At 32.1% G+C, this 14,954-nt stretch overlaps 1 protein-coding gene across 1 annotated transcript in view; it reads left to right on the top strand.

Moving 5' to 3' along the window:
* The window catches only part of LOC115210729 (titin), a 678,167-nt gene that overhangs the window by 66,466 nt on the left and 596,747 nt on the right, over positions 1-14,954 (top strand). The window contains exons 10-15 of the mRNA XM_036506041.1: positions 1,760-2,026; positions 3,689-3,955; positions 7,168-7,434; positions 9,464-9,727; positions 12,074-12,340; positions 13,207-13,230. Coding sequence (XP_036361934.1) covers positions 1,760-2,026; positions 3,689-3,955; positions 7,168-7,434; positions 9,464-9,727; positions 12,074-12,340; positions 13,207-13,230 — 1,356 coding nt within the window. The remainder of the gene's footprint in view (positions 1-1,759; positions 2,027-3,688; positions 3,956-7,167; positions 7,435-9,463; positions 9,728-12,073; positions 12,341-13,206; positions 13,231-14,954) is intronic.

Below are 14,954 nucleotides of genomic sequence, written 5' to 3'. Positions count from 1 at the left end.
ATACTGACATGAACACATGTGCATGCACGTACACACACACACACACACACACATACAAACACACACACACACACACACACACACACACACACACTCACTCTCTCTCTCTCTCTTCTTTTTTTCTCTGAAGGGAAATCATGACAATTGAAATGTTATTTTCATTCATAACACTAGAAAATGATGTAGTTTTATTGTTGCTGTTTTAACCAAGGTTACTTCTGATAAAGTAACCATTCTGGCTTTGATCATCATATCTTTTCATACATGCTCAATGTAGGATTGTATTATATGGTGCATACTTTCACTTTGAAGATGGTGAAGTGTGATATGAGAAAAATTTGGTTACTATTTTTAGCAGGACAAGCATTGGCCAGCTAGATGCTCCCAAGCTGGCACATCTAAAATTGCATTTTTAAATAATGGCTCCATAAATTTCTATATTTGTCATTTTGAAACAAGGGAGTCTCTCTTAATTACTTAATCAGTATGTGAATTTCTTGTTTTTTGGGATATGAATATATTGGAAAAATGACTTAAGAATTCAATTATAGAGATCAATAAAAAAAAGTACCATACTGAAGTAAGTTTTTGAACCAATTTGATTTGACCAGTTTTCATATGACTAAATTGAAATTGTTTTTCACTTCCTGTGGAAAGGATGTTTTGACTGGTCAGAAGGCTCATTAACTGTCCAAACTCTCTATACAGTGGCTTGGGAAGCCATGGCAAATGGTTCTTAGACAAGTGCTGAGGATATGGGATTTGCAGAATTCTTAGAAAGGGATTGGATGTGGTCACTGTTTGTTAGGCATATCTTTCTATATTTCATCTCTTTAAAACAACTGTTGTCCTAGGTCAAGCAAAGACTAATATTAGGGGCTTGGTATCAGGAATATTGCCAGGTATTTGCATTTCTTTACCTGTTGGCCAAATAGTTAGTGCTACATCAAGCATCTCATTCCACAAAGTAATTATCTATTAACTGGAAATATTTTATACTGCTAATATTATATATAACAGTATCAAAAACATAACATTTCTTCTCTTCACTTACCTTCAAGAATTCTGTTGGTTGTAATTTCTTCTAATTTTGCACAAGTTTTATATTTGTAAGAAGGAATAGCATATTAGGGTGTTTATTCGTTTCCCAGTAAAATTGGCATAAGTCAAAAGAAAAGGCTCCATCTATAATTTGAAACACCATCACATGTTGAGTTCATTAAATGTATACCATGTGCGTGTAAACTATTATTATTATACTATTATTATTACTCTAGAAATTAGCAATAATAACTATTGTTATAATTGTTCATATCTATATCAAGAATGATGAATTGGCGGAATCATTAAAGCATTGAACAAAATGCTTAGCAGTATTTAGTTATGACTATTTTCTTAATCTGTATCTTGCTGAGGTCAACTTTGTCTTTCATCAACTCTGAAACTGACTATGGGAGTTGATGGTATCAACTAACGCACTTCCTCAAAAATTGCTGGTGTGTTAATTAGAAGCATTTATTAATACCATATGTACCATCTAATCATAAAAGAATTTTTCATGATCAGTAGAATCCATTGTTGTGCAGCAAAAAACTAATAGGAATTCTGTATTAAGAAGTAAATGATTTACAATCTCTTAATTATATTTATATAGTTATGTATCATAGTACACATAAACATAAATACATTGAAGAACACTTTTTGATTTTAGAGCAATTATATTGTTTTTCACTGGAATAATAATTGTATTATATTTCAGAACTGACCAAAGGATTCTCACAAAAATTGACAAGTGTCACAGTAGATGAGAGACAGATGGCTATTTTTACATGTGTCTCTGTTCGGGATGATGTCATGGTTACCTGGATGAAAGATGGCAAAAAGTTGAAGGAAACTGATAGAACTGAGATGACAACTGATAGAAGACTCCATAAACTTATAATAAAACATACTACTGCTGACGATACTGGAGAGTATTCTTGCATGGTGGATGATATTTCCACTAAAGCAAACTTGAAAGTAAATGGTATGTTGACATTGTTTTTAAAAAGTATTTTCATATTAGTAAAATTATTAACTTTATGTCAGTAAAAGTAGTGAAATTTACATTTAAGCTAAAACACCAGTTTTCAGTGTTCAATAATCTAACCCTTAAAAGCAACAAATAGAGAAATCCATTACCATATTTGTTTAAGCTGAATATAATATATATAAAATTCTGCTCTAGATGATTGACACAGCAAACTTATTATTAACTTCTATAATGACATTCCTGTTGTTTTATAACCAGTAGTTCTGCAAATGGTTAATACCTGACACTCCTACAAAAATAGTATACCTTTTTATTAATGAGTAGACAAAACAGAGTTAGCATCCATAGGATGTTTCTTTTTTTCTATGGTGCTGGACATGCTAAAAAAAATTTTAAACTATTTTAATTTTAGTAATTTGTCTGCCCCAGCTCTCCTTACAATCCTTACTCATTTAGAGAGATCTACACTCCCTCTATGAGAAATGCTGTACTTCACAAAAGAAATTATAGGAGACTTAAATTAATGACTCTTATCCTAAAGTTAGTTAAAGCAGTTAAAGCAAGGCTGTTGCCTTATACTGTTAAGGTGAATGGACCGACTTATACTTGTTCTAGGTTACCGAATAATACTTCACAAAATGACTGAGTACCTGGGAGATTAGAGATAGCATTATATTAGTGAAAACAAAAACAATTTTCCACATTCTGTAGATTTGCAAGCACTTTTGGTGATATAAAATTTAGTGCAATGAAACCTAGGTCAAGGTTTGTGGTATATTTATTGAAGAACATATAGCTTAACCTATAAATCAATCAGTATTTCTTTTTGAAACCTATTGTTTCACCTAAGTGTATCAAGTTTTGGTATGCAGCTATCCTTGTTTTCCTTTTTGAATCATTAACATAATTTTATGTTAATGATTAACATAATTCAATTTTTCATGGGTTAGACAGAATTTATTGAAGAAGGTTTTCTACAGCCAGATGCTCTTCTTGTCACCACCCAAGATATTGTGCAGTGGGACTGAACTGGAGCTGCATAGTTGGGAAATAAGCTTCGAAAACTATGGGGCCATACCTGTGTCAGTATCAGTTTATGCGAAATATGTAATACAGAAACAGCATTTTGAATTAGAGGCATATTAAAAAACTAATGCGTTAGTGATTGCATTCACAAGTGATAAATTAGAAATGGCCATATGCAGTATATTTGAAAAGTGTAGATATAACACTGAAAATGGTATATGGGCAAACTTAATCTAATAACAATATTCAAAAAAAGCTCAATGATATTGTTGTCAGAACACACCATAGAAAGTTAGGTCTCATAAGTTAGGAACATATAAATAGCTTCAGCTTTATAACTGTAGGAAAAAGTAGATATTTAACCATGATTATAATAAAATTAACATCTGTTATTTTATAATTACAGTTGTTAATTTTCTTTAAAAACAGGTGTTTCCACAAAGAAATTAATGAAAGAAAATCATATTATCCATTTAGATGTTCTTCATGTTTTCATGGGAGTGTATCCATTTCAAAATATACTGTTTTCTAGGATATAAATCTGTTAAGTTTTCTTAAATTTTGTTTATTATGCATACATTTATGTATTGAAATACAAAATATTAATTATATCCCATATAAATTTTGCAGAAATAACCACTGGTTTTTCACAAAAGTTGACAGATCTAGCAATAGATGAGAAACAAATGGCCATTCTTACATGTGTCACTGTTCAAGGTAATGTTTTAGCTACTTGGCTGAAAAATGGTGAGATCTTGAAGGAAACCAAAAGAATTGAAACAACAACTGATGGAAGACTTCAAAGACTTATAATAAAACATGTTAATGCAGAAGATACTGGTGAATACTCTTGTGTTGTGGATGGTGTTGCAACCAAAGCCAAACTGAAAGTAAACGGTATGTGAAAAATTGATTTATTTCAAATATTTTTAAGAGAAAATGTATTAATATTATAAATTACTGCAAAATGATTTAAAAATGTAAATTTAATTGGTTGCTGTTTATTTGCTCTCCAGCAGAATGTTTAGTTGCTTTATATATTAACTGGAGACAATTTTAGGCAACAGGTTTTGAACAATTAACATGCAAGAAACAGGTTCTGGAATTTTAAGTTTTCTGGCATTCTAAGTTTTTTTCTTTTTGAGAATTAATTAAACGAAATGATTAAAATTCTCACCTGAAAAAATTACACCTATTGCCACCCAACAGAAAAAATCATTTTCTTATAGTCAGGATAAATTCAAGTCCAGAAAGAATTCAAAATCTATATCTACTCAATAAAGCTTATAATATGACATGGAATGTAAATTTTTTCATTCTTATTCATAGTATTTATTTGCTTCTTATTATTATTCACACACACACACATACACACACACACACACACACACACACACAACACACACACACACACACATTGTGTGTATATATATATATATACAGTCGTCCTCAAAATTTTTCATACCCTTGTTAATTTGTGTGATTTTTTACTTTTGTGTTGAATGCATTTTGTCAATTTTGCTTATGAGCTATATGTGACCAACCAATGAAAGAATAACAACAATGCACAATTCAAGAAATTCTTCATTTCAGGGATATTTTATTCATGGATATTCAAACAATGCCATGTTCAAAATTATTCATATCCTAGGTTTATTGAGTCCAATAGCTTTCTTTAATAGTCAATAGCATAGCCTTTGCTTTTTATGACTGCTTCTAGACAATTCTTGTACATGTCCACAAGCTTCCTGTATATCTCCTGTGGCATGTTGCACCACACTTCCTGGGTGAAAGCCTTGAGTTGGACCAGGTTGATCGGTTTCCTAGCCATCACTCTGGTCTTCAAGTCTCCCTACAAGTTCTCGATTGAATTCAGGTCAGGACTCTGACTTGGCTATTCTAGAACGTTGACATCATTGTCTTTGAACCATATATATATATTTTACGGAGATGTACTTGCATAACAAGTGACCTGAGATCGTGTGCTGAAATGAAAAAATTGCAGCATGGAAAGTGTTTATAAGCCATTTAAGAAACACGAAAACCGTTAGATTCACTTCAACATTTAAATTTAATTTGTCGAAATATTTTTGTTGCTTTGAGACCGCGACCTGTTCACTGACAAAGAGATGCAGCATGGAATTTTGCTCCAGTTTATCAATAGTAACTTTTCAGCAGAACCTTATACGAGGGGAGTTCAATAAGTAATGCCCCTGACCCACTTCCCATAGCAGTAGAGCAACGAAACTTGGCACAGTTATTAGTCTTTTTCTACATAGGAAACCACCCAGAGTTATGCATTTCTCTCATTGTTTGATGCAGCTCTGGAGACCGTTTTTGTAGAAGACCCCAGCTTGGTCCTCCAACCTGAACGTGACTTCAGAAATCAAGGCTGCATCATCTGGGAAACGCTTTCCTTTCAAAAACAACTTCATGACTGGGAAGAGGTGAAAATCAGAGGGTGCAAGGTCAGGAAAGTAGGGGGATGGGGGAGGAGTTCATAGCCATACGCCTGTGTTTCTGATCTGGCGACAAGCGAGTTGTGGACCGGAGCGTTGTCTTGCAGGAGGAGGATGTCTTTGCTGATCTTGCCCTGCCTCTTGATTTTGATAACTTCTCTTAATTTCCTCAAAAGTGAAGCATAATAGGCTCCTGCAATTGTGGTACCCTTTGCCAGGAAATCTGTCATCACTACTCCGTCCTGGTCCCAGAAGACTGTGAGCATGACCTTGCCAGCGGAGGGCTGCACCCTTGCCTTCTTTGGAGGGGGTGAGTCACGGTGCTTCCACTGCATTGACTGGGCTTTGGTCTCTGGATCATCGTGATGGACCGAGGTTTCATCCTGTGTAATCAGTCTTTTGAAAAATTTTGACTCATCTTCTTGGCACATCTCCAAATTCACCCTCGAGCACTCGACGCGTTCTTGCTTCTGGAAAGGCGTGAGCAACCTGGGAATCCATCTGGCAGACACCTTTTGCATATGCAAATGGTCATGAATGATAGTTTCCACAGACCCGGTACTAATCTTGACTTTATGGGCTATTTGGCGAATAATTATGCGTCGATCTTCCAAAATGGCAGCCTCAACTTGACGGACAGATGCCTCATCAATGGCAGAAGGGGCGACCAGATCTGGGAGCTGTTTCCACAGAGTTCCGACCATGTTTGAATTCACGATGCCAGCGTTTTACAAGGTCATATGATGGGGCATCATCACCATAAGTTACTTTCATTTCATCAAAAGTCTCCCGTGGTGTGCGTCCTTTCAAATACAAAAACCGGATCGCTGCTCAACACTCAACAGGCTCCATTTCACACTTGACTCGGTTCAAACACCTGTAAATCAGAAACCACAATTAATTCAGAGCTGTAATTTGCCACTTACTCTATAGAGATATAAATAATTGCACATGCAAAATTTCAGCTAGATCCAACAACTGCAAGTGGGTCAGGGGCATTACTTATTGAACGTCCCTCGTATTTGTTTTCCTCGTAGTTTAACTTGGATATGTAAAAATATGTCTTGACTAGATGCAGAACAAAAACTTCCATGCTATTGATAAACCCAAATTATTAAAGTCTAGTAACTTACATGACCAGCCCATTTACATCTATTCTATACTCATTAGGTATGTGTGTGATAAGCATATTATTTCATTTAGTGTAACTAGCATATCACCTTTCAGATTTCCTCAGTTCTATAGTTATAGTCACATTAAGATTTGAATTCAGTTCTCTAAGTTGATAAAAGATAGGTTCTTACATTGCTCATCCTGTGTATAGTAGTAATTGTTCACCCATTTAGAAGCTATTTACAACTCCATGAATTCAGCTGTTTATTATTGATATTAACAGCTGATAGAATATGAATTTACAATTCTTTGATTTGTAGTCTGGAAAGTACTCATTTGATCATCTGTGGATCATTTATTGAGAAAGGTGCTGTAAATTAGAATCATGGAATTAATGAAATGAGCATTTCTCATATTCTATCATTGCTTGATTACTAATTACTCTAATATAATTTATTACTATGTATGTAAGTATACTTAGATGTACCTTTGAATTGAATAAAAGTATTTAAATATAAATTCTTATTTATGTTACAGAAATGACAGCTGGTTTTTCACAGAAGTTGAAATGTCTCACAGTAGATGAAAGACAAATAGCTATTCTTACATGTGTTTCTGTTCAAGATGATGTTTTAGTTACTTGGCTGAAAGATGGTGAGAAACTGACTGACACTGACAGAATTGAGACATCAACTGACAGAAGACTTCACAAACTTATTATAAACCATGTTAATATGGAAGATACTGGAGAATACTCTTGTGTTGTAGATGGTATTGCAACTACAGCAAAGTTGATTGTACATGGTATGATGTTTTCTTTTCAATCAAGTTTAAATTTACATATGAAAAAAAAAAAGATATTTGTATTTTTAGAAATACTTTGAATTCCATACCAGATAAAAATTGCTGTTTTAATTATTTGCTGACAGATAAAATAAATAACTAAAAAAAAAAAGAAAAACACAATTATTAAATGATTTCTAACTACAAACAAGCAGATGGTTTAGGAAGCTTAGTATATCAAAATGGCATTCACCTATAAATGTTTTTAATTAGTTTTTTTCTTTATAGAAATTTTGAAATCTAGTAAAGAAAAAAAAAAAAGAAAAAACTCAGCAAAATTGAAGCTTGATGAAAAGGGGGAAGTTTTCAGTGAAAAGAAAAATCATAAAATAGTTTTACATTAGAAAATCAACTTGAATATTCTTCTGCAGAAAATATTGCAAATATTTATAGAGCTGTAAAATGTATCTAATGATGGAAATATTACTTGTAGTTCATCAATAATTACATTATTATCATTTGTGATAATTGATTTAATTGATATTTTTTTTTCACTTGGTAAAAAATAAGGTAAATAATGAAGATGATAATTTAGCAGCAAATGCAAAACATAATTTAATTTACTAACAAATAATAATGTAGGTGGGTATTCACTAGGGTACTGACCTCTGCACCTGACCATTCATTAAAGTTCTTGAATTTATAAAGAGTTCATCCCAGTTATTTTTGGTAACTTTTATATGTTAATGATCTGGTATTCAGAGTAGAACCAGTTGAGAGCTACAGAGTTACAGAAAAAGTTCATGATTCAAAAGCACAATCTTGGATTCAAAGGACTAAATGTTAAAGACTAAAGTGTTACTAATAGAGAGCATGAAATTTGGGAAGTTTCCTTACTTCTATAATAATAAACATGAAATTCTGTCTTTCTGACCACGACCCCTGTATCTCAGTCTACATTTGTTCTACATAGACATATTATATCTTTTTGGAATCAGGATGATCCCAGGATTGAAAATCTGCCCTTCATTTGGTTCTTGAACATCCAGCATTGGGATCAGGTCTGGCTAGGATTTGTTATATGCTAAAAGTTGAAAATTCAAATTTTAGAAGAAGTCCAAAAATACACAAGTTTTTCATTGAAACTGAATTCAAAGTAATACCATATTGGTAGGGTACCAATAAATGCTTTATTATTATTACTATCTTTAGTTTTGGGCTGCAGGCCGAATTAACCCTCCACAGGAGCAAGCTTAAAAGTCCACATGGAGTGCGGATTGTATTCTAGTAATATACATAAAAAAGGAGTGAGTAGAAGCTGAGGAATGCAGACACACCAAAGAGTATGTGCAAAAACGATATTAGGAATTTGGTAGAACTTCAGATACAAGAAATAAAAAAAAAAGAACTTCAGATACAACAAATGCATAGAATAATTAATGATTGGAACATGTATGAAATGAAGTTCCTAAACTGCTCAGTCAGCTTATTAATTATAGTTGATAGTTGATTATAATACGAACAACAGCTATTTGGAGCAGAAACTACTAGAATAGGAAGAGGTTGTCTTTGTTAGCAAGAGAGTTTCACTCTATATGAAAGGAAGATGGTTTGAAACATACACAAAGTGTGTAGTATTTTACTCTAATGAGACAGGGACTGTAAAAGTGAACTGAGAGAACAGCTGGGTATTAAATGTAATAGAATATGGGTGCAAGACATTTCTTATATATTCCTTAACATATTTCACTTTAAATGCTTTTATGTATTCATATTGTACTGTCTATTATTAGAGATTGTTATTGTCATGCATAAAAGTAGTCATTTTACTTGTTTTTCCCTTTTATGTTTATTTGAAATTATTTGTTGGAAGGCATTATCATTTTATAACATGAAAATCAATGGGAAAATTAATTTTGCATTATAGGATTCTGTGTTACAGGATTTTGCATTTTCCAGGATACTCTTGTAATGCAAGTGTTCCTGTAGTTAACTTTTCAGAATAATTCTTTAAAATTTTATATTAATTAAAATTTTAACTTAATTACAGAAAAGAAAATAGCATTCTCAAAGAAATTAACTGATAAGAGAGTCTTTAAAGATGAAACAATTGAATTAGTTTGTGAATCACTTGAAAACGTTGAGGTTGTGTGGACAAAGGATGGCTTAGAAATAACAAGTGATGAAAGAACAGAAATCATCAATGAAGGAAAAGTTCATAAACTTAGAATAAAAAATGTTACAGATGAAGACACAGCTGAATATAAATGTTTTGTTGGAGAATTATATACAGAATCCAATTTGACTGTAGAAGGTAAGTTGTTATTTTAATAGAAGGTTATTGAATACATCTTTATATCATTCTTTATTTCTTGTTCTCTCAAAACTGTTATCCCTTTGACTCCACCACTCATCTCTTTCACCATTGATGTTGTCAACAATTAAGATAAATAATCAGGATGTATACAATATGGACAGTCATGGTAATTTACTGTACAGAATTTGATAATTTCAGTAAAACAATTTCAACATGTTACTCAATAAAAATCTTGTACTCTGTTACAAAAGAGAACATTTTTTAGATCAGCTTATTGATACAAACATGGCTGTGTACTTAAGAAATCTACTTTCTTGTGGTTTTCAATTCAATCACACTTCATAACTTCTAGGGCAACTTTATCCTCAAGTTGATTAATGCTTTCTGAATGGAACTTCATGATACACAACTGTGGGCTTGTGTGTTAATCTCACCATATCTTCATATTACTGCACTTTGGAGTGCAGAAATGTTGAATAGTCTGGCAGTTTGGTGGTTTAGCATGTGAAGAGATAGAATAAAATACTTTACTTTAAAACAAAAATAAGGTTTGTCTTCTGAAGACATCTGGTTATACTATACTGCTTCAGGATGTCACATTCAGCCCATATCAACATGAAAAAGTAGATGTGAAAATAATCCTCCTGGTGATGATGGTGATTATCATCATCGTCATCATCATCATCATCATCATCATAATTATTAAGTAGTCTTATTTTTATCACATGCTTTCACTGCACTACTGAGCGCAGCTCTGTGTGCCTTGGGTATGTGCTGTGCTTTGTTGTGCTCTTATTTTCACTGTATTGAAAGTGTTTTACAGAGGATGTGTGTGGTGCCTAGTAGTGCTATTTACTGTATGTTATATATACTTGATAGTCTTGGTGTTTTTGTTAAGTATTTGTCTGAATATTTTTTTATCATACCTAATGTGTCTACTATGATAGGAATTGTTTCTGTGTTAAGACTCCACATTCAAGTTACCTCTATTTCCAGATCTTTGTATTTTGGAAGTTTCTCTGTTTCTTTTAGAGAAACATTGTCATCTGTTGGTATTGATACATTGATTAGAAGGCATTTTTTTCTTGGTGATCTATGACAACTATATCCAGCCTATTGGCCTTAATTTCTCTATCTGTGTGTATTGGCATATCCCAGAGTATGGTTGCTCTTTCATTTTCTGTGACCTTTTCTGGTGTGTGCCTGTACCATCTTTTTTCTGTTGTTATTCCATAGTGTTGGCATAGCTGCCAGTATATATAGGTCCCAACTCTATCGTGTCTGCAAATATATTATTTCTTAGCTAGGATTGGTCAGCCAGAGACAAATTGATTTATTGTTTCTTCTCCATCTCCACATATTCTGCAGTTAAAAATGTAATTCTTTTGTATGTGTATTTCTTTTCATTACACATTTTTGGTAATTTCGGGTGGGAAGGCTTTGATCTTGCGCTGCAATTAAAAATCCTTCAGTCTCTGCTTTGAGTCCTGAGCTTCTCAGCCATTGTTGGGATTTTGCTTTGTCGATTTCTTTTCTGTTTAGTTTAATCCAGTATCTGCTATGAAGGAGCTTTTCTTGCCATCGTTTCATCATGATCTGTTACTGTTGCTGTTCCAGTTTTAGTTTGGATTTCAGTTGTTTTATAGCTTTTGTTGTTTCTTCTTTTTTGTTCATAACTGTTAGGTATTCTGACTTCTTTTTTGTATTTGTCAGCTTCCTTAAAGACTGAAAACAGTTTTTTGCTTTGTTCATGTTTTGTTGCTATTTGTATTTGTTATTTGGTAGTTATTTTGTAATAGTTTTTTAGCTGCATAAATTTTCTGTCAGATTTTGGGAAGTGCATCCTAAATCCTGTCATTATTTTTCTTGATTTCCTGTTTATTTTGATTAGTTCATTTAGAGTCCAGTTAAGAATACTTAACTTATAACTGGGATGGCTAGAGTGTTGATACCTATTATCTTGTTTTTTTGCTGTTTGATGTACCATCCCAGACTGTTCTTTTCGTTGACATCACAGATTTTGCATTCTATGAGGCTTCTTCCTCCTTTGTTCTTAGGCATATACAGTGTGTATATATCGCTTTTCAGGTGTAGTTCTTAGTTGATTTTTGTCACTTTTCTGGTTTTCCTGTCTGTTTCTTCAAGCTCATTCTTTGTCCACCTAACAACACCTGCACCATATCATATTAAAGAAACAGCCCATGTGTTCATTGCTTTGATCTTGTTTTTCCATTGAGCCTACTTATAATAATAATAATAATAATAATAATAATAATGATAATAATAATTATTATTATTATTAACTATATTTTAAAATATTTCTTATTTTTTTTTAATTTTTAGAAGATACTCTTCGATTTACTAAGCAATTATGTGAAGTGAGGGTCACTGAGAGCAATACAGCAATATTCACTTGTGAAATGTCCAAGGAAAATATAAGAGTAACTTGGCTGAAAGATGATGCGGAATTAAAACTTGATGATCGCATGGAACTGAAAGTAGATAAGAAAGTGCACACACTTATTATTAACAATGTTACTGTAGAAGATCAAGGAGATTACACTTGTGTGGCTGGAACAGTCTCTACAACTACATCTAAACTAGTTGAAGGTGTGTATTTCTTTCTTTTTATGTTTTGTAAATGCTATTTTTTCTGATTTAAAAAAAAATATCATGTGGTGACAATTAAAAACCTGAAAATATATTGGAATATTATCCATAAGCCAGTTGCATGAGAAGTCCAGTGCTTAAGAAGTTGGTGCAAATAAATAATTTTTACTTGTCTTCTCAAAGGGAAAATATAGTATTGAGTTGCATTTATACAGTCAATATTTGATCTGAGATAGTGTGTTGAGACTAAAACAATTGTATCATTGTAGATTCATACACTATTATATTCACTTTTACTTACCATTTTATAATAATATATATTGTTAGGTAGAAGACTTCATGTTCTATTTTGGGCTTTTCTGTTTGAAAATATGCCATTATGTTTTTATTAAAATCTTTTCTTTATGATTTAAAATTTAATTTTTAATATTCAAATATTATGTAATACTAAATTTGTGTTGTTTTGTTTTAGCAATAATTATCTTCCTTGTCTTTGAAATGATTTTTTGTTTTGCTAAAAAAAAAATGAATTCCATTCAATTTTAATACATTTTATTGAGAACTTGATAGTTAATGGGTCAAGAGTTTATGATCTTGATTTATGTGGCACTTTCTAGAGGATCTAGTTTGTGCAGTTTTCACAATTGTTAGATCCAGTGATGCTAAAATTTTCAGGAATCTAAAACAAAGCATCTAAGTATTAATAAATTATTTATTTGAAATGGGTAGAGGGTACTGATGTAAAATTTTCAGACAAAATAAATTTTGGCACTAATTTACACATTAAAAATATGAAATATGGGTACATATTTGATAAAATTTATAATTTAAAACATCTTAATAAATGTCATGCTTATTTATTTCAGAAACTGAAACTTATGAAGAAATAGGTGAGTTCAGATGCATGTTTATATAAGATATATATTAGAGATCAACTTGTTTTACAGGCTTAATTATTTTTTAATTTCAAGCTTATTTAAGTTTATTTGCGGTTTTTGTTGAACGATGTTGCAAATTACTGAGATTGATACTACTCATATTTATGTGTTAAATAAGACTATAAATTTTCTAATTGTTGTTTTACCTAACCTTAATATTTGTGTATCACTTTATGCCATCAATTTGTTGATGTCTTTTTGCAGCCAAATCAAAACCTTCCACCAACACACTGAGCGGTAATTTTTGGTGTCACCAGAAAATATTTTGCATAATTACTTTGAAAATTGGAATCAATTATAAACCAGAAGCTGAGTGCTGTGCACAGGATGAACCCATGTGGCACATTATTTATAACTATCCCACATTGTGACATTACTTATTTAGCACACACACTTTTGCCATTGCACTATTAAGTTTTCTCTCATAATATAATGCATGATATTGGAATTTGCTTCTGTACTTTTTGTGGTACAGTTTCCAATGTTTAAAAATCCAAAATCATCATGAATTCAACCTAAAATTTAACACAAATTTGATATGAAATTTAATAATATTATTTCTGAAGTATATAGTCTTTGAAATTACTACAAAAATGAAGATTAGATCCTTAAAATATAACTATTTCAATAAAGTAAGAAACATACGTATTATTCTTCAGCCAAACTGTAGCCTATTCTTAATAGTTTTAGTCTATTCTTCATGAGGAAAAGTTTGAAGAAAGAGTAAGAAAAGAAAATTAGTAGTTTCTATTTTCCAGACTTTTATTCTCGTATGTTTCCTCTTGGTGGAAACATAACAGATGAGGTACATTTTCTGGAAAATTCAAACAGTGCTCTAAATAGCTAATTTCAAAAATATATGCAAAAATAATAAACTCAATAAATTCATTATATGTCCTCATATACATAAGCATTCAACAGTCTGATTCTAAGAACTATGTGTTGCCCAGCTGCTGCCCTTAGAAGCACTTTAGCTGTGTATCATGTTGATTTTACTTTTATAGGTTGGCAAGATTCCAATATTCAAAAAAATTATATGTGTTTATCATGTCAGTTCTTTTCAGTATTCAGAAAAATGGAGTTTGTTAAACCAAATTCACTGTCAATCCAGCAAAACAAAGGCCGATGCACTTCTTATTAGAAAAGGAAGCTTTTGACAAAATGTGGAGTACAAAATTCCTATACAGACCTGCTCAATAGGATGCATTCATTTCCAGTCATGAAACTATTATTGTATAGCAGTAGTAGCAGTAGTGATAATGATTTCAAATTGTGACACAAGGCCATCAATTTTAGTGGGAGGGGATTAGTTGATTACATTGATTTCAGTATCTGACTGATAGTTCATTTATCGACTCTGAAATGATGAAAGGCAAGTTGACCTCAGTAGGATTTGAATTCAGAGCTAAAAACTCAAAGGAAATGCCACTAAGCATTTTATACAATGTTCTCGTAATTCTGAAAGCTTGCCACCTTAATAATAATAATAATAATAATAACCATCCTTTCTATTATTGGTACAAAGCCTGAAATTTTGAACCCCTAGTACTTAACTGGTACTTATTTCATTGACCTTGAAAGGATTAAAGGCAAAGTTGATCTTGGCAGAATTTGAAATCAGAGTTTAAAGGCAGACAAAGTGCCACCAAACATTTTACCCAGCATGTATTGATAGC

The sequence above is a fragment of the Octopus sinensis genome, linkage group LG1 (genome assembly GCF_006345805.1).
Source record: "Octopus sinensis linkage group LG1, ASM634580v1, whole genome shotgun sequence".
In the NCBI taxonomy this organism is placed as follows: Eukaryota; Metazoa; Mollusca; class Cephalopoda; order Octopoda; family Octopodidae; genus Octopus; species Octopus sinensis.
Note: the sequence above shows the minus strand (reverse complement) of the source record. Positions and strands in the feature narration are given on the sequence as shown.